General features: G+C 31.6%; 1 protein-coding gene across 9 annotated transcripts in view; it reads right to left on the bottom strand.

Moving 5' to 3' along the window:
* Window positions 1–26,562, bottom strand: part of akap13 (A-kinase anchoring protein 13) — a 129,677-nt gene that overhangs the window by 70,816 nt on the left and 32,299 nt on the right. For all 9 annotated transcript variants that reach the window (XM_051100404.1, XM_051100407.1, XM_051100405.1 and 6 more), the window contains exons 3-5: window positions 19,500–19,653; window positions 14,991–15,299; window positions 6,993–7,176 (exon numbers count right to left, since the gene is read on the bottom strand). In XM_051100404.1, the coding sequence (XP_050956361.1) occupies window positions 6,993–7,176; window positions 14,991–15,299; window positions 19,500–19,653 (647 nt within the window). The remainder of the gene's footprint in view (window positions 1–6,992; window positions 7,177–14,990; window positions 15,300–19,499; window positions 19,654–26,562) is intronic.

Genomic DNA, 26,562 nt, shown 5'->3' on the forward strand with positions numbered 1-26,562 from the left:
GAGGCACTGAATCAGCAAGGCCACACCCAACACACCTACAGAGGATGTGAAGTAATACACAGTGCTGACTATGGTTACCTATTGGACAGAATGTCAAGTGTGAAAAATCATTCGTTTAGACAACATAGACAAACTTAAAACAGGTTTACATCCGGCACAATGAGTTTGGACAAAAGGAATTTCATTGTTTCATTAGACAAAGATACGAAAAACACTCACTCTCGCAAGTGTAAAAACCTGTTCTGCTTTTGTGTGTGTGTGTGTGTGTGTGTGTAGGAAGAAAAAAAACAGTGTGATTACTTTAAAGGTGAAACTGAAGTTCCTGGTAACAGTGTCAACATGTCAAACAAGCAGTAAGACGGACACACGACTGAACATTATGTGTCTTACTAATAGTAAATTACTAAGAGGGAATCACGTTTTGTGAGATCTACAAAGCTACAAGCTTTCAAAAGAGAAAATGTGCAACTGTTTGTGCTTTTGTGTGTGCAAGTAGCTCAGATTGTCCCCGGGGCTCTGACACATGGGTAACAACAGGAACTGTTTTCACCTGCTCTGTATCTACGGTCCAAAACGGTATCCATAGCAACCCTGTGACATCACACACAGGAAACTAACGAGTGCAAAGTGAAAAAGAGAAGCTTTTAAGGTCTTGTGGACTTGAGAGGAATATTTTAGGCAGCCTGAGTGTTACCAAATTGACAGATGTGATGAAAGGCTGAACTCCTAAGGATTGGAGAGCTGTTTGCGTCCTATCATTAACTTAATTGATTAATCTATAGATACAACATAATGACAAAATGGTAACATAACATAATATTATTTAGATATATTCAAACTTGTACAGTTTTATGCAAAAGTTTGCGAACCCCTTGTAGAATTTGTGAAAATGTGAATAATTTTACACAAAATAAGAGAGATTTTTATTTAGTACTGTCTTAAGTAAGATATTTTACATAAAATATGTTTACATATAGTCCACAAGACCAAAGAATAGCTGAAATTATTAAAATAACCCCTTTCAAAAGTTTGGGAACCCTTGGTTCTTAATACTGTGTGTGGAAAACCTGGATGATCTACAACTGTTTTTTTTGTTTACTGATAGTTGTTCCTGAGTCTCTTGTTTGTTCTGAACAGTTAAACTGAGCACTGTTCTTTAGAAAAATCCTACAGGTCCTGCAGATTCTACAGTTTTCCAGGACCTTTTGCATATTTGAACCCTTTCCAGCAGTGACTGTATAATTTTGAGATCCATCTTTTCACACTGAGGACAACTGAGGGACTCAAACAGAACTATTAAAAAAGGTTCAAACATTCACGGATGCTCCAGAAGGAAACACGATGCATTAAGAGCCGGGGGGTGAAAACTTTTTGAATTTGAAGATCAAGGTAAATTATACTTAATTTCTCTTCCGGAAAACATGCAAGTATCGTTTGTTGCTTCCAAAGGGCAGTACTAAATCGGAAAAAAATGATACTTTAACAAAATAAGAAAAATTTTGACATTTTCATCCTGTTCAAAAGTTTTCACCCCCTACTTAATGCATTTCCTTCTAGAGCATAAGTGAATGTTTGAACCTTTTTTAATAGTTTGAGTCCCTCAATTGTCCTCAGTGTGAAAAGATAGATGTCAAAATCATACAGTAACTGCTATGCAAATAGCAAAAGATGAATTTGAATATGCAAAAGATGCTGAAAAGCAGAAAAAAAAAAAGTCGTAGATCATCCAGGTTACCACACACAGTATTAAGAACCAAGGGTTCCCAAACTTTTGAAGGGGGTTATTTTAATAATTTGTGGACTATATGTAAACATCTTTTTTGTAAAATATCTTTCTCAGGACAGTACTAAATAAAAAAATAACATGCATTTTGTATGATCCCTCTTGTTTTGTTAAAATTATTTACATTTTCACAGATTCTGCAAGGGGTTCCCAAACTTCTGCACAAAACTGTACATAATTAAAGCCACAATTATAATACAATTTTTTATGTGGTAACACATATAATTAAGTATTGGTCCTGTTTTATGTTATGCATTATATTCTTTAAAAGGTTAGTTCACCCAAAAATGACCCAAAAAAGAAGAAATTGTTGAATGAAGTCATACTTTTAGTTTTCTTTGCGCACAAAAAGTATTCTCATTCTCATGATGTCACATGGACTATTTTAACAATGTCCTAACTACTTTCTGGTCCTTAAACGTATCAGCTGCATCGGTGTCTACACAGGGTCAGAAAGCTCTTGGATTTCATTGAAACTTTCTTCATTTGTGTTCCGAAGATGAATGAAGGTCTCACAGGTTTGAAACTACATGAGGAGTCATAAATAGGCAAGTAATATAATGTATTATAACAGAACACAATGCATATAAGATATTCTATACTGTATTTTAATAACTTCATAGAAAGTTGTAACAAAAGTACATCAAAATATCTTGGAAAAACCACCAACGAAATACCACAAGCTTTGATGGAAAGATTTGAGGCAAGATCTAAGGGTGTGCTGTGGTTCAGTACACTTGCTTTAAATGAGGCACTAAACCAAAGCACTTAACAGCCTTCTATAACAGACCCTTCAATCCAGAGAGCACAGATCACACACTAGCTCTGGTCTCTCCTCTTTCTTTATATCTGTGATCACATTTCACTGACTTTACCAAAGCTGGGACATTTACCCGGTATACATCAGTCTGGTTGACACAGCTAACAGGAAATAGCTCCTAGAGTGTTGTATCTCTGTGTGTTGTTAATAAAATTATTTATCCTAACTGTCCAATATGGAAGCCCATTTGTGCCACTGAATAAAAAATGAAAAAAGGCAACTGCGACCTTCTCACAATTCAATTCAATTCAATTCATTTTTTTTTTTTTTTTTTTAGCAATTGTGAGTTTACATCTTGCAATTATGACTTTTTTTTCCCCCTCAGAAATTTACTTTATAACTAACAATTGCAATCGTATATCACAATTCTGAGAAACGAAGTCAGAATTGCAAGAAAAAAGTCAGAATTGCAAGATACAAACTCGCATTTGCAAGAAAAAGTCAGAATTGTAAGTTCATACCTTGCCATTTTGACTTTATAACTTGCAATTTTAAGTTTATATCACACAGTTCTGCAAAAAATGTCAGAAACGCAAGTTTTTTTTGCAATTCTGATAAAAAAAAAAGTCAGAAAAATTTTAAAAATTACGAGATGTAAACTAGCAATTGCAATTTTATACTTTACACTTGAGAAGCAAGAATTGTGAGAAAAAAGTCAGAATTGCAAGTTACAAGCTCACATTTGCAAGAAAAAAAAAGTCAGAATTGTGAGTTTATATTGCATTTTTGACTTTATAACTCCCAAATGTGTTTATATCATGCAATACTGAGAAAACAAGTCAAAATTGTGAGATGTAAACTCCCAATTGTGAGAAAGAAGTCAGAATTGCAAAATACAAGCTTGCATTTGCAAGAAAAAAAAGGCAGAATTGTGAAAAGTCTGAAATGTGAGTTTGTTTTGCACAATTCTGAGAAAAAAAATTGTGAGATGCAAACTAGCTATTGCAATTTTATATATCACAATTCTGAGATGCAAACTAGCTATTGCAATTTTATATATCACAATTCTGAGAAACAAAAAAAAGTCAGAATCGTGAAATACAAACTCGCATTTGTGAGAAAAGTCAGAATTGTGAGTTTATACCTTGCAATTCTAAATTTATAACTTGCAATTTTGAGTTTACATCATGCAATTCTGAGAAAAAAGTCAGAATTGAGAAACGTAAACTAGAAATTGTGAGTTTATATACCAATTCTGAGAAACAAAGTAATAATTGCTCGCATTTGTGAGAAAAAAGTTAGAATTCTGAGTTTATCTCTCAAAATTGTGACTTTATAACTTGCAATTGTGAGTTTATATCATGCAATTCTAAAAAAAAGTCAGCAAGTTTCTCCAACTTTGTTTCTCTGAATTGTAATTCTATCTCATAATTCTGACTTTGTTTCTCAAAATTGTGTTTATATCTCACAATTCTTAGAAAAAAGTCAGAATTTTGAGTTTGTTTTGTGCAATTCTGAGAAAAAAGTCAGAATTGCAAGATATAAACTCACATTGAGTTTACATCTTGCAATTCTGAGTTTATAACTCGCAATTATGAATTTACATCATGCATTTCTAAAAGGTAAAATGCAATGTTATATCTTGGAATTCTTGTTTGTTTGTTTGTTTTATTCAAAGTTTGACATGACAAGATATTGTGTACACAAAACCCTGAAATGTGTCAAACATACACATACTCCAAAAAAAAAAAATAGCTAAAATACAAACAGATAAAATAGCATATACATCTATATAAATAACACAGAATCACACAAAAGGGAACCTAATCAAAGACCTGTAAGTTATCTATACACTAATTTTAGAGCACGGGGAATAAAAGAAAGTTCATGACGTTTAGTGTTACTCCTAGGTACAACATATGTCTTGTGCCGCCGGAGGGAATAAGCATGTGTTGAAGCCATAGGTAGGAAGCAATGCAGTGGTGATGAACTGTCCTTGAGTATTTTAGTATCTCACAATTCTGAGAAAAAAGTCAGAATTTCAAGTTTGTTTTGCCAAATTCTGAGATAAAAGCCAGAATTATGAGATGTAAACTCGCAATTGCAAATTTATATATATAACAATTTTGAGAAACGAGAAAAAAAGGCAGAATTGCAAGATACAAAATCGCCTTTGTGAGAAAAAAAATTCAAAATTGCGATTATATCTCACAATTCTGACTTTATAACTTGCAATTGTGAGTTTATATCATGCAAGAAAAAAAGTCAGAATTTCGAATTTGTTTTGCACAATTCTGAGAAAAGTGTCAATTGAGAGACGTAAACTCACAATTGTGAAAAAAAAGTCAGAATTTTGAGATAAATAGTCACAATTACTTTTTCTATTTTTTATTCGACAGCGGAAACAGGCTTCCATACTTTTATCTCTCCCACTCAAATCTCATAAATATATGAGCAGGGCTTTAAAGGATAGAGATGTGTTTAGGTTTCAACCCTGAGGAGTACACGGACTGCCTCTGTGCCCTCTTTAAGAATAGTTAAGTATGGGAACATATGGAACCAGTCCCACGCAGGTTTGCTAGCCATAGACTGTGAAGAGCACTGGCTGGAGGAAGCTGATAAAGGTAAACGTCTCTGTTCCACACGCACAGGTAATGAGTAAATCTGTAGACAGGATCTTGCTGGTTTGAAACAGTTTCTGCTGTAGATTGCAAAGGCTTGCTTAAAAAAGCTTATGTGGCTTTAACTGTTTACAAAGAGCTCAGAGCCACATGGCCTGTCCTTGTGCTTGGCTCTTATCTCCCCCACATTTCAACATCCTCCCTTCTTCAGAACACAACACTAAATCTCGCCTCATTCACATGATAAAGTCCTTGCTTTAATATTGTAAATCTGACTCAGTCTAACACTGATCTGTTTGAGAAGCCCAACACAAACATTGCCTCAACGGATCCGTTTGGCTGATGAGTGGAAGACGGGACATTATGTTTAGAACATTTGAAAAATAATGACGTCGCAACCTTTACAAGTGTGAGTTAACTTTTTATGTTTGACAGCAACAAATACGATAAAGCTGTATTTGTTTAAGGCATTTCAAAGGTCACAATGTCCGTTCTGTTTGATAAAGTCTGCTTTGTAACTAGCCATTTTTGGCATTAATCTGGTCAGATTTCACTATCTAAACATTACATAATTTAATTTCTCAGACAACTCTCAGGACTCTCAGGTATTATAAAAATACTAATAATAAATACAACATATACTGTATATAGGTTAAATAAAACCTATGTAATTTTAATGTAGAATTAATGTAAATTCACCAAAAATAAAAAAGGTAAACCATGAAGAATATTCAGTTACTGGAATTATGAAATTAAATTTTTAAATTTTTATAATGCTGTCAAATCGATTAATCGTGATTAATCGCATCCAAAATAGTTACTGCTCACATAATACATGTGTGTACTGTGTATATTTATTATATATATATAAATACACACACATGTATGTATATATTTAAGAACAATATGTTGTTTATATATTAAATATATTATATATAATATTAGGGCTGTCAAATGATTAATCACAATTAATTGCAATTAATCACACCCAAAATAGTTATTGTTCACATAATATATGTGTGTACTGTGTATATTTATTATGTATATATAAATACACACACATGCATGTATATATTTAAGAACAATATGCTGTTTATATGTTAAATATATATATATATATATATATATATATATATATATAATATTAGGGCTGTCAAATTATTAATTACTATCACATACAAAATAATAGTTTAAGTTTGCCTTATACATGTGTGTGTGCTGTGTGGTGTAATTATTATATATATGTAAATACAAACACATGCGTGTATACATTTAAGAAATATTTACAAGTATATGTATTTATTATAGTTTTCATATAATTTACAGTATATATAAATAATATTTTGTACATAACATATTTCTCCTAAATATATACCTTAATTTGTGTGTATTTATATATACATAATTACCCACAGTACACACACATATATATTAGTCAAAACCATTTATTTTGTATGCGATTAATCACGATTATGCCCTATGAATATAAGTATATATATATAAATAGTAAATATTTAATATAAAAGTAAATATTTTCAAAATATATATTGTATGTGTATTTATATATACATAATAAATATACAAAGTATACACACATTATGTAAACAAAACCTTATTTTGGATGCGATTAATCACGATTAATCGTTTTGACAGCTCTAATTTTAACATACATTGCTACTCTTTCTGTAAATAAAAACTCACAAAATAATCAGAAATATTTTGTGGTTCATCAGATATTGTCTTCAACAACAAAGGGGGCCTTGGCATCAAAAATGCTACTTAAAACTAGCCAAAATACTATTTTAAGGATAGCTCTTCGCAAACTTACTCCGTCAGCAGTTTCTGGAGCTGCGTGTGGCCTCTCTTCTGGGCGACCCTGGCCGGCGTACGACCCTGTTTGTTGGGAAGTCGGAGAGCCTCTCTTCCTCCGGGTTGCTGGAGGAGAAACAGTGCTACCTTGCGTAGTCCACGCTTTGCAGCAAAGTGCAAAAGTGTGTCTTGTGGTCCAGGTTCTATAGGAAATGAAAACAGTCTAGTTAAGGTCGTGAGCTCAGCTCGATCTCTTCCCTTGTCCCTTTAAACAACACTATTATCTAATGCATATTTCTGATAGTGCTGCTTCAGGAAAGTGCCTCACTCACTGCTTCATGGGGGCCCTGACGCTGTAAGCCCCGCCCCCTGCAACTTCACAACCAATGAGAGTCTGCAAAGCCCTCAAACTAGACCCACCCCCACAATTCCCTCGACCTCTGTCAACAGAATCTCCTGACGAACTTATGCAAACATCATTTCAATAGATCATTTACAACGAGGACAGAAAAATCAGGCAGAGAGGTTTCCTGAGTGAAAGAAGTGATCGTATTTGAAGGTGTTTATCATAGAGAGATTACAGAGTGCTGTTTTAGAAAGTTCAGGAAGCTTGAATGAGGCTCTCTGTGAAAGCAACAGACAGACAGAGGAAGGATTGTTCTTGCTGGTTAATGAGAGGCTGAGAATGAGACTGCCCTCGTTTAATCGGCCCACTGAGGATCCAACAACCAATTTGAAGCCCAGAGCAAGAAAAAAAAAGAAGCTGTGGTGAAGTGATCTGGCACTGGAAAGAACAGCAGATCAGGATCACTACACAGTCTGATTGGAGACACAAGAGTGGACATGACACTATATTGAAAATACTGGTGTCAAGTATCTTGTATCCAAAGGCCATGTTAGAATTGTCGTGCTCAGGCCTCAAAACACTGGCGTTACCATAGTATTTCTTTTTAAATGTACACAAGGTATCTGCATGTTTATGGAAAATTTAGTAAACGATGTTAAGAAATGCAATGGGAGGAGTTTAACTTCCTCGTCTTAAAGAGACAGTTTTGTCATCATGTATTCACCCTCATGTTGTTCCAAACCTGTATAATTTTTATTTCTTACACGGATCTTACACAGTGGACATGGTCTTTATCATTAATAATAATAAAATAGATTTTGCTGACATCTACACATTAACAAATAAACACAAACTAAAATAAATAAAATAAAAAATAAAAACATAAATAAGAACAAATAAACAAACAAAAAAAAATCACAAATCAGATGATTCTAAACCGTTATGAATTTTATTTTATTTTTTATTTTTATTATTTTTATTGTATTTTTATTACATAGTGGATTGGAAACACACTTTATTAATAAAAATAAACTGATTTTGCTAAATTAACATAAATACTTAACATAAATAACAAAATGTATTAACATAAATAACAAAAACTCAAAAAACAAATAAATAAATAAAAAACAAGAAAAATAAATAAAAATGAACTATTAAACCAAAAACAACAAAAATGAGATACAAAGATTTAAAAACAAACAAATAAACAAACAAACAAATAAATAAATATTTATTTATTTGTTAACTTAGACTATGAAGCACTTTTAAAAATACATAACATTTAGATTCCAAAAATATTTACACCACCCACCCAAAATTCTGTCATCATTTACTCACTCATTTTAATCCGCTATGAATTTTATTTCTTAAGTGTGTCTTACACCAAAACCACTAAAAACAAATAACAAGACAAATAAATAAACACTACCCTAAAAACTAAATTCTGTCATCATTTACTCACATTTATGTCATTCTACACTGAAATAAATTATTTCATATGTGTATCTCACACAGTGGATTGGAAATACACTTCATTAAAAAAAAAAAAAAAAAAAAAAAAAAAAAATAGATTTTGCTGATGACAAATTAACATACAAAAACACTAAAAACAAATAAAGAAAAAATAAGCAAGACAAATAAATAAATAAACAATACCTACTGCTAAAACAACTAAAATGAGATACAAAAATGAAAAACAAAAAATTAAATGAATGAATGAATAAATAAATGTTTTATACATTTATGTGTTATATTTATTTATTAACTCTGACACACTTTTAAAAATATATCAAATTCAAATTCTAAAAATATTTATACCACCCGCCCAAAATTATGTCATCATTTACTCAGCCTCATGTCATTCTAAACTGGTATAAATTTTATTTTTTATGTGTATCTTACACAGTGGACTGGAAACACACTTTATTATTTAAAAAAAAATAATAAATTGCTGATGTTGACTAACTAGCAAAAACACTAAAAAACTAACAAATAAAAAATATTTTTTTAAAAAAAATCTACTAAAACAAAAACAACTAAAATAAAGATACAAAAAATGAAAAACAAACAAATTACTGTTGTGTTTTATATATTTGTTATATTTATTAACTAGCAATATTGCTCAATGTACATCACTAGGCCACAACTCAAACTATAAAGCACTTTTAAAAATATAAAATTCAAATTACAAAAATATTTACAAAATTCTGTCATCACTTCCTCACCCTCACATCACTCTAAACCTGCCTGCATTTATTAACACACATAAACACATACAAATTTTGGAAAAAATTGTCGTTTTCTATAATATGTCCCTTTTCTAAAAAGGTTCAGTGTTGAATTAGTTCCCACTGACTTAATGGAGAAAAACAGTTCTCAAAGCATTTCTCAAAATATCTTCTTTTGACATTTGAAACAACATGAATGATGCCAGAATTTAAAATTCTGGGTGAACTATTCCAAGGAAGAACCCAATGCCTCACTTTCCATTAATATCACCTAATATGTGCCATGCAACGTGTCCGAATACCAGCAAATTCCCAGTTGGCATTCCCAGTTCCCACATTGGAAACAATCATTATTAGCTTACTAGACGTTTTTTTATTTTTTCTATATAATGTGCTTAATTTCACTTGTGGAAGCCTGCTGGCAGTAAATGCCCAGTGATGCACTGGGCAAGATGCCCACATGTAGCTCCGGTTTCAGGGCTGTTCCAGGTGCCCAGCGCCAGCTGCAACAAATGCCAGAGCTTGGGGACTCATTACACGGCTCGCCCTCTCCCTCTACAGACAGGTCAAGTCTAGGAATTTGTTTTTTCTGACACATTTAGAACTTATTAAATACAACACCTACATCTAAGTTCAACAGCAACTTGATCTAAATCTGGAGGAAATATAAAGCATTACCAGCATTGTCTTTTCTCTTTTTGCTCAGTGTGCTGAACTTTGCATGAATAGGTAATGGAGCTTTCAGATGTTTTACTGAACGAGTTATTTAAGACCAAGGCTGTTTATAATAGATAAGCCTGTGCTTATTATGACGTCACAGGGCCTGTTTAGCCTTTGTTGGCCCTTATCTCTCTGCCTACGGTCCAGGTCCCACCACACCTCCTACATGGACCCAGATTGTGCCTAATTTAGAGGACAAGCTCGAGTCACATGAGAACCGGGAATCTGTTGTCGCGTCAGCTGCCCTGATGAATGATTCCTCGCTGTGCAATTGTTTGGATCCACACATGGGCCGGATCCACACACTCATCCAGGCAGACTTAATATACACAAGCTCATATTTCAGCCCAGTGGATTACAGTTGGAAAGGATACACAAAAACTTTCACCACGGTGGGATGGGAAACAGGGGCTTCCCGAGGCATTTGGTCGATTAGGACTGCAATCAGCATTTTAGCATTCGTGTGATATCTTTTCAATCTTTTGTTTGGCTTTGTTAAGGTTACGTATTATAATCATCTACCGAAAGTTTATTTTCAGTTCCCCTTTCAGTTCCTGCATGGTTGACGGCCAGTGACACAATAAAACAAAAAGACAAACACAACTGTACTTCTGCTGGCAAGTTTGTTGTGTGCAAATTCTTTGAAAACGCTTGACAATGCTCACAAAATGTTTAGAGCATAAATAAAAATAATAATTACTTATATTACATTTAAAAAAAATATATAAATACCTAAATATTCTTACAAATAATAATATTATGTATTAATAACACTATTAATGATAAATATTTCTAACAGTAGTAGCAGTAGCTACTTATTCTTATTGTCATGTCAGCATCTGTATTTCTAATATAGCTAAATACAGTTTAGGTCAAAAGTTTACATACACCTTGCAGAATCTGCAAAATGTTAATTATTTTACCAAAATAAGAGGGAGCATACAAAATGCGCGTTATTTTTTATTTATTACTGATCTGAATAAGATATTCTACATAAAATACATTTAACATGTAGTCAACATGGGAAAATAATAACTGAATTTATAAAAATTACTCTATTCAAAAGTTTACATACGCTTGATTCTTAATACCTAAATGATCCACAGCTGTGTCCCTTGTTTGTCAGTTAAGCAGTTCTTCAGAAAAATTATTCAGGTCCCACAAATTATTTGGTTTTGTAGCATTTTTGTGTATTTGAACCCTTTTCAACAATGACTGTATGATTTTGAGATCCATCTTTTCACACCGAGGCCAACTGAGCGACTCATATGCAACTATTACAGAAGACTCAAATGCTCACTGATGCTCCAGAAGGAGAAACAATGCATTAAGAGCAGGGGGTGAAAACTTTTAGAATTTGAAGATCAGGGTAAATTTCACTTATTTTGTCTACTGAGATGCATTCAAGTATCTTCTGTAGCTTGTGAAAGGCAGTACTAAATGGAAAAAAAAATATGATATTTAGGCAAAAAAAAAAAAATTACACATCTTCATTGTTCAAAAGTTTTCAACCCCCAGATTAACATTTAGCAGCTTCTGCATGATGTATGTAAACTTTTGACCTCAACTCTCTTACTCTGGTTTTCAGTGTCACATGATCCTTTAAAAATTATTTTATTATGATTACTATTCTAATATTCAATGTTTAAAACAGTTCTACTGCTTGATATATAACTCTCTGTTTATTGGTATATTTTTGTTTTTTTTTATCTTAAATTTTATATATGATATATACATATAGATGCATTACATTATATACATTACCTATTAGCTTACTGACTTACAACTTTTGAACAGCAGTGTAAATAAAAAGATGAGCCATAATCAGAGATTGTGATGTGCATTATTTGCTTGTAGGCAAGTTAGTAAAACTCTACTCTTTAAGGGATAGTTCACAAAAAATGAAAAGTCTGTCATTAATTACTCACCCTCATGTCTTTCCAAATCTGTAAGACCTTTCATTTTTGGAACACATATTAAAATATTTTGATGAAATCCGAGAGCTTTCTGGCCCTGCTTAGACAGTGGTACTCTTGTGAACAAGCGTTGAAGACTGACACAGAAGTGAAGAAATTGTTAAATAAAGTTGTTATTTTTGTCTTCTTTGTGCACAGAAAGTATTCTTGTTGAACCACTGATGTCACATGGACTATTTTATCGATGTCCTTACTACCTTTCTGGGCCTTAAACGTGTCATCTGTATTGCTGTCTATGCAGGGTCAGAAAGGATTTCATCAAAAAAGGATTCTTGGATTTCATCAAAAAATATCTTAATTTGTGTTCCTTGCTGAACAAAGGTCTTATGGGTTTGGAACGACATGATGGTGAATAATTAATGACAGAATTTACATTTTTGGGTGGACTACCCCATTAAGTCAATGGAAACATGGGCCAGTTCTTCAAGAGGTTTGCAGACCCTCGACTGGATTCTATGGAAATCAGTGAGCAGGAAACTCTTAACAAGAACTTTTCTGCCAAATCCACACGAAACAAATCTACGACACTGACAAGCAGAGTTCCTGCCATTTATCACATGCATCTTCTGTCAGCCCCGAAACGAGTCCACAGCCTGACTTAATAGTCTGCGTAAATGCTCTGTGCCAAAAAGAGCACTTTATTAGGGTGGGAATGTTTGCTTTTAGATTATCTAACATAGCGTTCCTGGCTTGATATGAGTACAAGTAGGAGGAAAATAGGGCTAGAATGGACTAACAGTCTGAACCAACCCACAATTTAAAAATAAAAACACAAAAAATAAAACAGGGACATGGCTGTACTGAAGGCCTTCCCTGAAGGCACAGTGCCCATGCTCTAAGCATCGTAACTTCACTGTACAGATGTTAACAACATGTTCTAAGATCCTCGGTACAACCCACCCTTACAAAACAACCAAATTATGTAAAGGAAAAAATTATTTTTTGACTAGCTGCCTCCTGGATGAAACAAAAAATTATTTATTTACTCGCAATGGTTTCGAAAGAAGCTCAAGTCATAAGCAGTAATCATTTACAAGACACTTTCAAAGCAGCACCGGCATAATCATGCTGGGTTCCTAAATATATTCTTTCGCCAAATTTTCCATAAAGCCTTTGTGGAGAAAAGTCTCAGAATGCAATGAGACAAACTTGGTGAAACAAATTAAATTGTTAAAGGATTAGTTCACTCCAGAATTAAAATGTACTCACCCTTTGTCATCCCAGATGTTCATGTCTTTCTTTATTCAAATGAAAAGAAATTAAGGTTTTTGAGGAAAACATTCCATGATTTTTTTCATAGGAATCAATGGGTTGATTGAATGGGCTTCAAAGGGCTCTACATGAGCCTAGCCCATGAATAAAGGTGGTCATTTTTAAAAAAAATAAAAATGTTTATACTTTTTAACCACAAATGCTCATCTCGCACTAGCTCTGCTTCTCGCATTACGTTATCATGTTGGAAAGGTCACGCGTGATGTAGGCACATCGCAGGATGAGCATTTGTGGTTAAGAAATATATAAATTTGTATTTATTTTTAAGAAAATTACCAATCGTTTTGCTAGATAAGACCCTTATTCCTCGTAGAGCCCTTTGAAGCTGTATTGGAACTACAATTTGGACCTCCAACCCATTGATCCCCATTGAAGTCCACTATATGAAGACAAGTCCTGGAATTTTTTCCTCAAAAACCTTAAAGGAAGTCCACTTCCAAAACAAAGATTCACATATAATGTACTCACCCCCTTGTCATCCAAGATGTTCATGTCTTTCTTTCTTCAGTCGTAAAGAAATTGTTTTTGAGGAAAACATTTCTGCATTTTTCTCCATATAATGGACTGATATGGTGCCCCGATTTTGAACTTTCAAAATGCAGTTTAAATGCAGCTTCGAACGATCCCAAATGCGGATGTAAACGTCTTCTCTAGCGTAACGATCAGTTATTTTCATAAAAATAATACAATTTATATACTTTTTAAATGTCAAACGCTTGTCTCGTCTTCCTCTGCCTAGACTGTTTTTGTTTTGTTGTCAAAAAACTCCCATCTCATGTTCTTCCTCAACTTCAAAATTGTCCTATATCGCTGTTTTACATTTTTTGTTAAGGGCGTTTGATGTTCTTTGCATGTTCACTTTGGGTCGGTACTTCTGGAGTGATGTAGGATCATTTTAAAATGATTTTTGAAGTTGAGGGAGAAAATACGATAGGAGTTTTTCGACATACCCTAACTGTCTTGAGCCAGAATACAAAGAGTTCAGGGAGAGCTGGGATCATTTACATCCGCATTTGGGATGGTTTGAAGCCGCATTTAAACTGCATTTTGGAAGTTCAAAATCGGGGCACAATATCAGTCCATTATATGGAGAAAAATGCTGAAATGTTTTCCTTAAAAAACACAATTTCTTTACGACTGAAGAAAGAAAGACATGAACATCTTGGATGACAAGGGGGTGAGTACATTATATGTGAATCTTTGTTTGGGATGTGGACTTCTCCTTTAACTTATTTTCGACTGAAGAAAGACAGACATGAACATCTTGGTTGACGTGATGAGTACACCAACCCTATTTAAACACATATGAACCAGCTAATCAAGATCTTCTTAGTCACTAGAAACTTTGAGGCAGGTGTGTAGGTGCTGGACATTGACTCTCCAGGAGCAAGTTTGGACACCCCTGTTTTATCCTAACAGTCTTGTTTGAAATAGTATATCCGTAGTGCAAAATCTCCAAAACAGTGGCTACTCACCAATTCCCAAGCCTGTGCAAGTGCCCGTGTCCAAGTCTGTGCCCAGGACGCTCCAGCCTGCTGGTAGAGGCAGATGTCTAAGAGCAAGGGCCAGAGTATCATCCAACCTCTCGCACTCCTTCAGGGGGATCTGACACTCGTCCAGAAGTAACGCTTCTTCTGTCTTTCCAGCCGCGTTCACCAGGAACTGGGCCATGTCCAGGGCGAGGTCCTGGACAAACTGGAAGCACTCCTCAGCCACAGGGTCCACCGAGCCCCCAGGCCGGGCCTGGCACAGTGTGACCCGCACGGATTCACTGCGATCATGAGCTGTTATGAGACACAAAAAAACAAACAAACAAACAAAGATATTATATTGTGTGTTTTGGTGATGGCCACAAGATAAACTAATACAAATTAATGAATTAATTAATGAATAAATGAATGAATGAATAAATAAATACACAAACAAACAAATACATAAATAAATAAATGAAAATATAAAAGAAATTATGGAATAAAAATCACTTTAGAAACTAATAATTAATATTACAAATAAATGTAAAACTAAATTAATGATAATGAATAATTATTTTAATTAAACAGATTTAAATAAATAAACTTTTTTTTTTTTTAATTTCGCTGATGTCCACAAGACCACAAGACCACAAGATAAAAATCAATAATTAATATTACAAATAAATAAAATAAAAAAACAATTATTTTAAATAACAGATATAAATAAATAAACACATATATAAATCTCTGGTAGAAATTGATAATTAATATTTAAAAAATAAATAGATTTTTTTGTGATTTTGCTGATGTCCACAAGATCTCAGATAGAATATCAATAATTAATATTAAATAAATTGAAAAAAATTAATTATTTAAATAATTATTTTAAATAAACAGATTTAATAAATAAACACACATATAGATCCTTATATAGAAACCAATAATTAATATTATAAATAAATTGAAACGTTTTTGTAATTTTGCTGATGTCCACAGGATCTCTGATAGAAATCAATAATTAATATTATAAATTGACAAAATAAATTAATTTCATAATTATGTGAATAATTAATAGTACAATTAATAGTACAAATAAATTAATTTAATAATTATTAATTTAAATAAATACACACAATGTAGATCTCATATAGAAATCAATATTATAAATAAATTGACAATTTTGTGAGATTTTGCTGATGTCCACAAGCTCTCAGATAGAAATCAATAATTAATATAATAAATAAATATACATTTAATATAATCTTAATATATATTTATTTAATATAATTTATATTTTATTTAATATTACATATTTAAATAAATTAATAAACAAACACATTAATACATAGCAACAACATTTTAGTATTTATTTATTTATTTATTTATTTAAGTGTTAAGAAAATTTTAGAGAATCAGAGAACAATGAGAGTCAGATTTCAGTTTGTTTTGTTAGCATGAGAACCATAGCTCAATGTTCACTGTTAGGTCACAACTCTGAATATGAAGCTCTTTTAAAATGTCTACAATTCAAATTCCAGTCAAAACATTTTTGAAGCAGCTTGCATACTATAAAAAATATCTATACCACCCACTAACATTTCCACAACTTTGTCAGCAATAACTCAATTATGACTAAACTACCTAGCTAATTATCTCATATCACACAGGGAGGTCTCCTTTAAATCACCTTCACACTGATTTAAAAAAAAAATAAAAAAATGCTTAATATTTTGGCAGCCATACATCAACAGACGAAACATAGACTAAGTGCCTAAGTTTGAGTGGAGATGGATATAATTACTGAGAAATGTTCCTGCACTAACACCACTCATTTCCATTTCCAAGAGTAAAGCAGCCGGAGACAGAGGTGACATACTATAAAAGCAACATTCATAAACAATTAGAACTTCACCATGGCGGCTGCCAGGAGGTCTGTCTTGTTTCACTGCAGTTATGAGATGTCATTGCGACAACACGCATCGTGAAGACAGAGCTGGTGTGCGAGCGCCTTTTCCGTCAATGCAGAAAAAACCCCAATGTGTAGACCCACACGTCCACACTCACCAGCAGCACATTTGTTTGACCAAAACATCTCAGTGGGACATCCGTCTGGGTTCAAAGCACTTGAGCCATTTTTGCCGATAAAGCAGCCAAACATTTGGAATCAGCCGACAGTATGGACCTCCAGCAGAGAGACAGAGGGTTGAAAGTGTACCCTGGCAGGCCGACAGCGGCGCACCTGAGGCGGACGATAGAAGGGCCATTCTTCATGTGCTCTTAATGCATTGCTGAAAAGCTTTCAAGTGCTCAGCCGGAGTAGTGATTACAAAACTGGTGCCAAACGTCTGCGCTGGATTCCATAAGACTGTATCTGCTATGAGCCTCTGTGGAAGTGCTCTGGGGCAGCAGCTGAAATTTCTTCCTTTTTTGACTCTGGACACTGGCGAAACTGCAGATGGGGGGCTGTTGTGTTATGGTTTTTATTTCTTTTAAAAATGAGATAAGATCGGAACGCTACCAGTTCTCTCGAAAAGGAAAAATGTCTCAATAACATGATGGGTTACAAGATAAATCTTCAGTTAATTACAATAATGCACTGTGCCTGTTAGTGGATGGTTGCACAAGATGTTGTGGGTGGTTGCTTGGTTGTTTCTAAGGTCTCTCTCTTTGAAAATAAACTAAAATATACAAACAAATAAATGAAACAAACAAAAACTGAAAAAAGAAACTCTCCACTACTACCCTTGGACAGAGACAAAAAATAAAAAATAAAAATAAAATAAAATAAAATAAAATAAAATAAAATAAAATAAAATAAAATAAAATAAAATAAAAGGCTAACTAAATGCATAATAAATAAATAAAATATTATAAAAGACAAACAAAAGGATCAAACAACACCTGAAAAAAAAAAAAAAAAAATAAAATTATAAATATTACTCAAGTTCTATACTCAATCCAATTATTCCAGTGCTGTTTAGCAAGGCATAAATAAATAAATAAACAGATAAATAAATAAACCAATTACTAAATATAAAATAAAATATCAAAAACTCAAACATAAATAAAAAAATAAATAAATAAATAAAATGGACAATCAAAACCAAATATAAAAACATAAATAAAATAAACAGATTGCTAAAAATAAAATATCAAACAAACCAATAAATAAATGGACAAACAAAAACAAAAATATAAAAACAGATAAATAAAAGAAACTCATTACTAAAACAAATGAAAAAAACAAAACAACTAAAACAAGCAATAAAATAAAAACACATAAATAAATTAAACCAATTACTAGAAATGAAAAACAAACAAACAAACAAATAAATAAATAAAATATTATAATATACACACAAAAGGACAAAACAATAACAGAAAAATAAAAAGGAAACGTTCATCCATCACCATATGGACAATATGTGGTCAAAACTGTACTTATATACTCAATCTAATTATTCAAGTTCTGTTTAGCAAGGGATAAATAAATAAATAAATAAATAAATAAATAGTCAAAGAAAACCATAAAAAAAAATAAACAGATAAATAAATAAATAAATAAAAGAAACAAATTACTAAAAATAAAATAACGAACAAACCAAAACATTAAATAAATAAATAAATGGTCAAACAAAAACATAAAACAAATATAAAAAAAGATATAATAAGATAAAATAAGCAAATTACTAAAAATAAAAAAATATTAAACAAACTAAAACTTACTAAATAAATAAATGGACAAACAAAAATGTAAATAAATATAAAAACAGATAAATAAAAGGAAGAAATGACTAAAAATAAAATTAAATAAACAAACCAAAACATCCATGCATGTTAATAAACATTTATTTATTTATTTGACGAAACCGTAACAAAAACAAAAAGACACCTTCCTCCACTAGCCCTCTGGCAATATGTAGTCAAATATATAAAGATCAGGTTATATACTCATTCCAATTATTCCAGTTCTCCTTAGCAAATAAATAAATAAATACTATATACATAAATATAAAAACACATGAATAAAAAAAATAAAGTCAAACAGAAACAGAAAAACAAACCCTCCCTTGCTACTCTCGGCCAAGTCTATTTTTGCACCCAATAAAAAAAAAATAAATGTGTATACGTTTACAGACTCTCGTTATATTTTCTTCCACCTCTTTGGACATATTACTACATTAAGCAAGAATGTGTCTGTTCATTAATAGCCTTTCCTTGTCCATGAATCTTCAGAAGCAGCACTGGGACATCTAAATCAGGGCAGTTATACAGAGGTTGCCCTGTGGTAACTGGGACAGTTTTGCGGGTGAATAATTGGGCGAAACGACAACGTGCCAAGCAAGGCCGGGACCAGGTCCGGCATGACTGGAATGTAAACAAGCCGATCTCCACAGGTAATGAGCGTCTGGTTCCAGGAAGAAGCTAACAATTATCAAGCACTGATAAAATACTGTATATGGACACGGACGTGGAATGTGTTGTGTGACCGTTGGTGTTTTAAATACTGACCTGGGCACACGGCTTGCAGCGTGACATGGCTGACTTTCAAAGTGCTGGAAACGTGCCTCTGGGTGGTGCCGGCGAATAGCAGGTAAAACTCTACATCCTCCTCATCCTCCACACACTCTTCCTCACAGAGCTGGACAGTCAACAGACACTCACCCTGAACAAGAAAGAGAAAACAGACAGCATTTGAAGAATTATTGTTTAAATATTTTGAGAAATCTATTCCTATCTATCACTATTAAGCTGAAAAATAATCCAAACGCATTTTAAATTACGGTGGAAGTGTATTTTCTCATGTCCTCGAAAGACTAAAAACAGTAGTAAAAAGTGTTCGATCGCCTGTGGGTGCAGAAAATTACACAACACAAAACATCAACTGCTATAAATCACCATTACTGGATCCTGGAACAGGGAGCCATCAACACCTGTCCATTAAGAGACACATTTCCTTACAAAGTAAGCGGCGTCATAATGGCAGCCTATATACATATCAACAAATGCTTAAAAAAAAAAAAAAAACCCATCAGCTTTTCTCCACCCTCATAATTATAACTGTACTGTCATAAAAGTTCAATAAAATGTGTCTGGGGTGGGTGTGTATGTGTGTGTAACAGGTTTTTACTTACTTCAAATGTCACTTATAATTTATGGTATTGACAACCGCAAATCTTAAAAAATGAATATTATGGTAGTTATGTAATTAACATTTGGCTAGTTTTTGGCTAGAAGGTGAACAGCCAACAAAACAGAAAGCAAAGCAAAGCAAAAGAAACAAACAAACAAAAAACTAAAACAAAAACATAAACAAACAAAAAACAGAAGAACAAAAAATAAATGAAAATAGATGTAATAAGAGCCCTTACACTTCGTATTTATTTAAATTACAGTTTTTACCAAAATATTTATTTACAAATAATACAAATGATACAAAACAAAACAAAAAAGCAAAACACAACATCAAAAACACCACAAAAAGCATAGTAAAGCAAAACAAAAAACAAAACATCAAAAACAAAACAAACAAAAGAAAAAAAAATACAAAAAATACAAAAATAAAATAAAATGTAATAAATAAACAGTTTTTAAGAACATTTAGACTATTTAAATTATAGTTTTGACCAAAATATTTATTTACAAATAATATAAATGATAAAAAACTAAATAAAAATAAAAAAATCAAAACACAACACCAAAAACAAAACATCTAAGTAAAGCAAAACAAAAAATTATATTATATATATATATATATATATATATATATATTTTTTTTTTTTTTTTTTTTTTCACAAAACATCAACAAAAAATAAATTTGAAAAAACAAACAAAAAAGACAAACAAATGTAATAAATAATAAACAGTTTAAGAATCCTTAGACTATTTATTTAAATTATCATTTTGACCAAAATATTTATTTACAAATAATATAAATGATACAAACCAAAACAAAAAAAACCTAAGCAAAACAAAAACAAAACCACAAGACAAAACAAAAATAAAATAAATGTCATAAATTAACAAACATAAAATATATTTATTTACAAATAACATAAATTATAAAAAAAATAAATAAATAAATAAATAAATAAACAAAACACCAAAAATAAAACCACAAAAAATAGGTAAAAATAAATGTAATAAATAAATAATTTCTAAGAGCCCTTTGACTTAGTATTTCATTAAATTATAGTTTTGACCAAAATATTTACAATTTACAAATAATATAAAAGAAAACAAAAAAAGCAAAGCAAAACAAAACCCTAAAACAAAACAAAAATACAAATGAATAAACAATAAAATGGATGTCATGAATAAATAATAAACATAAAATATGTATTTACAAATAATATAAATGACAACAACACAAGAAAAACAAAACCACAAAAAAGAAAAAAAGAACATACAAAAATAAATGTAATAAATAAATATCCATTTCTAAGAACAAAAAAGCAAAGCAAAGCAAAACAAAACACAAAACATCAAAAACAAAATAATAAACAGTTTCTAAGAGCCCTAAGACTTAATATTTAATTAAATTATAGTTTTGACCAAAAGATGTATTTTTTTAAAAAAAGATACAAAATAAACAACAAAAAAAAAATTAATAAATAAATAAAAAAGAAAAATACTTTTTTACAAATAATATAAATGATACAAAACAAAAAAACTAAAAACACCAAAACAAAACCCACAAAACTAAAAAGATACAAAAACAAAACAAATGTAATGAATCAATAACAGTTTCTAAGAACCCTTAGACTTCAGTGTTTAATTAAATTATAGCTTTTACCAAAATATTTACAAATAATATAAATATAAATGTGTGTGTGTGTGAAACAAACCAGAAAAACAAACAAACAAAGATGTTCATTTGAGCTGGAATATCACTCCCAGTCTGTCTGCACAAGCAATTTATAATACACTGTCACCCGACACTTGACACCAGCAACAAATCGCCAGGCGTGACAAGAAAGTCTACCCTCGCTCTTAGATATCTTCACTTATTTATAGGATGAATGTGAATGAGTAGATGACTATGAGAGTAACAGTGACAGAGAAAAGGAAGTACTGTAAGATAAAAAAAATAAACAAGAGAGACAGAGTGTCTCGACATGCGTTTGACAAGGCTGGCTGTCTAAGCAGAATGACTGTATATACTTTCTAAAACCAAAGTAACAGGCTAGCATTCCGACACTGCATTTACCTAGCTACTATGCTAGGCCACAAAGTTTTGTCAGACACACAGGGCCTCCAGAGCGTGACGCAAGCAGTAGGACATCCTAGCGAAAGATGTTTTCATTGGCTAGGCTGCAAAAGCCACATGGTGCCCTTGCCAAATGCCAGTCAGCTGCTTTTTTTGGCTGACAATGATTACAGCCGCCGAGTGATTTTGGAGACATGACTGAATCCTCATTGTGAGATTAACTCCTGTGCACTCTAGGTCTGGAGGGTGTCAGCAAAATCGCTGTAGTTTCTCTAGTTAAAAAGGTACACAGAGTAATTTTTAATTTTGATGTGTTGGTGTTCAACAGTTTTTAATTATTCAATTTAAATTTTTGTAACATTTTATTTTTAAATGAAAAAAAAAAAAAAAAAAAACATTTTAATTTAATTATTTTACATTAATATATTATGTAAATGAAAGTTTAAGCTTCATTAAATACTAACATCATACTAAAATAATAATATAATAGGATATTATAATAATAGGATTCATACAATTATAACAACAATAAAGCAACAACAACAACAACAACAACAACACAATACAATAATAGCTGTCATCATTATTATAACAAATAGATAATAAAAACCCTCTAACTGGGTTCATTCACTGTTGCTGTTATTATTATTATTATTATTATTATTTTGACAAATAAAATAAAATAAAATAAAATAAAATGATATTATTATTATTATTATTATTATTATTATTATTATTATTATTATTATTATTATTACTACAAATAGAAAATAAAAATCCTCTAATTAAATTGGGTTTATTCACTGCAGCTTTTTTATTACTCATTTGAAAAATAAAATAAAATAAAATAATTATTACTACTACTGGTACTAATACTACTATTATTTTGACAAAACATAATTTAATTTTATTTTATTTTATTTAAATTAATTTAATTTAATATTCTGGTATTATTGTTGTTGCTGTAAAATTATTATTATTAATATTATTAGTAGTAGTAGTAGTAGCAGTAGTAGCAGTAGTAGTAGTAGTAGTAGTAGTACAAATAGAAAATAAAAACCCTATCCATAAACTGGGTTTATTCACTGCAGCTCTTTTTAGAACTAATTTTAAAAATAAAATAAAATAAAATAAAATAAATATTATTATAAAAAGAAAAAAATCTAATTCAATTTAAAATTACGGGGTTATTATTATTATTATTATTATTATTATTATTATTATTATTGTTTTTTAACACATATAAATTAATGAAATAACACAAATAACCCCAGAAAATGAATTGTTGTTGTTTAAATATTTTGAGAAATAATAAAAAATAAAATTAAATAAAATATTAAATATTAATAAAAAAATAACTCTAATTAAATTGATTTTTCTTTTATATTTGTGCTGTGAACAGTGTATAGTACCTTAACAACATACATCTGCATATCAATAATTTGACAGGTGTCAGTGTTAAAAAGTGAAATACAAACATTCTTGCCAACAAAAAATACCTTAGGTTCTGAACTTACATTACAAACACACTAAACTTGTTAACACACACCCCATGTCTTATTTCTGATAAGCTGCGGTGACAACTACAGAAGTAGATGAATGTGTAAAGCAAGGTCACAAATGACATCACAAGAAATCTTGAGTCAGTACAATGACTTTGCTTCCCTACTGGATGAATCCAAGGGTGTAGAAAGAGTTTTTTATGGCTTGCATGAGAAGCAGTTATGGTGACCCTTTGATCTGAGCGACATGTATAAAGTTTAGGAATCTGACTGCTACGTCCAAAGGCTGTTTAAGGGTAACCAAGCCCACACTTTGTTGATGACGTGCACATAGGTCTCTAGAAATATGTAACTGATGGAAGCCATCTTCATATTAGAAGCCAGAAACATTCTTTGGTTGTAAATATCTTTTATTTTTACTGCTAACATGCACAAGTCAGTCACGGGACACTTTTAGAGCATGGCGGCCCAATATGGATAGCAGGTGCTGGACCAGGAAAAGTGCCAGAGGCGAGAGCATAAACAAATGAAACAAAGACCACCCTGGTGACTGTGTCAACTATGTCCATAAAACACAGAGATTCAGATTCGACGATACCGGTCTTTGTGTGATCCTGCATCTTTGGGTTTATTGGGTGACTTTGTCTTATAAACAAACACAGGATTTTGGCTTTCAGGATTCATGGTTGATTTTTCAACCCATCAAATCATTAACGCCGCATGCATGCCTGGAGATATTTTAAGGCTGACGTGTGTTAATCCTTGGTAGATTTGAGAAGCAAAAGATCTATAATACCCAATCCAATTTATCTTCCCCAGAATCTTTTGGCTTAGCTGAATATAGGATCCATCTTTTCAGGAAGCATTTTTGGCACCTTAAGCAGGCTCATGGGGGTTGTCGAAGTACTGTTGATACTTCGGTTGTTCGTTGGTCTATTTCAGGATCTCGCAAGTCGATGTGCCAGAGGAGGAGTGCCTGGCCTTTTCGCCCTGTGCTTAAAACAACACTCGGTAAGCTGCCTAGACTGAGAGAACTGTGGGAGTGAGAGACCACCGTGCATCTTTTAGCTACTTGCATTTAGCTTAAATTTAGCAGAACAAGTTTAGACCAAGACTCAGTGCAAAAGCAAACTTTAAAGAGCATCTTTGCTTCTTTGGAAACCCCAAACCGCCATTCCTCTGTTTATAATTAAGGAGAGCAAATTAGCCTCCATCATGTGTTGAACAGAGAGCGTTTCCTTTACGTTAGCTTCAACAACAATCGTGAAAGTAGTGAGTCTTTACACCTGCTAAATCATAATCAAAGAGCTCTGCCCTTCTTCAAACCACCATAATTAAAAACATTACAAAGCAAACATTATTTAAAAACTGCTATATTACGTCTCTACTTTTTGTTTGTTTTTTGTAGCTGTTATGTAGCTAAAACTTAAAAACTTACCAATAAAAAATAACTACAAAACATTTTGTAGCTTTTGTTTGTTTTTGTAGCTATTATGTAGCTTAAACTTAGAAACTTACCAATAAATATTAACTACAAAAAAATAATCTAGCTTTTGTGTTTCTGTAGCTGTCATGTGGCCGAAATTTTGAAACTTACCAATAAAAAAGAACTACAAAAATAATCTAGCTTTTGTTTTTTTGTAATTGTAATGTAACTGAAACTTACCAATAAAAATAAACTACAAAAATTAATTTAGCATTTGTTTGTTTTTGTAGCTGTCATGTAGTTAAAATCTAGAAACTTACCAATAAAAATGAACAACAAAAAATAATCTAGCTTTTGTGTTTGTTTTTGTAGCTGTCATGTAGCTAAAACACATAAACTTACCAATAAAAATGAACTACAAAAATTAATCCAGCCTGTTTTTGTAGCTGTCATGTAGCTTAAACGTCAAAACTTACCAATAAAAATGAACTACAAAAAATAATCTAGCTTTTGTGTTTTTGTAGCTGTCATGTGGCCAAAATTTAGAAATTTACCAATAAAAAAAACTACAAAAATAATCTAGCTTTTGTTTTTTGTAGTTGTAATGTAACTGAAACTTATAAACTTACCAATAAAAATGAACTACAAAAATTAATTTAGCATTTGTTTGTTTTTGTAGCTGTAATGTAGTTAAAATCTAGAAACTTACCAATTAAAATGAACTACAAAAACTAATCAGTTTTTGTTTGTTTCTGTAGATGCCATGTAGTTAAAATCTAGAAATTTACCAATAAAAATGAACTACAAAAACTAATCTAGCTTTTGTTTGTTTTTGTATGTCATATAGTTAAAACCTAGAAACCTACCAATAAAAATTAACTACAAAAAATAATGTAGCTTCTGTTTGTTTTTGTAGCTGTCATGTAGTTAAAACGTAGAAACTTAGCAATAAAAATGAACTACAAAAAATAATCTAGCTTTTGTGTTTTTGTAGCTGTCACGTGGGCAAAATTTAGATATTTACCAATAAAAAAGAACTACAAAAATAATCTAGCATTTGTTTGTTTTTGTAGCTGTCATGTAGTTAAAATCTAGAAACTTACCAATAAAAATGAACTACAAAAAATATTCCAGCCTGTTTCTGTATCTGTCATGTAGTTAAAACTTAGAAACCTACCAATAAAAATGAACTACAAAAATTAATTTACCATTTGTTCATTTTTGTAGATGTTATGTAGTTAAAATCTAAAAACATCCCAATAAAAATGAACTACAAAACTAATCTAGCTTTTGTGTTTGTTTTTGTACGTCATGTAGTTAAAACTTAGAAACCTGCCAATAAAAATGAACTACAAAAATTAATCCAGCCTGTTTTTGTAGCTGTCATGTAGCTAAAACTTAGAAACCTACCAATAAAAATGAACTACAAAAAATAAT

This window comes from Labeo rohita, chromosome 25 (assembly GCF_022985175.1).
Source record: "Labeo rohita strain BAU-BD-2019 chromosome 25, IGBB_LRoh.1.0, whole genome shotgun sequence".
Classification (NCBI taxonomy): Eukaryota; Metazoa; Chordata; class Actinopteri; order Cypriniformes; family Cyprinidae; genus Labeo; species Labeo rohita.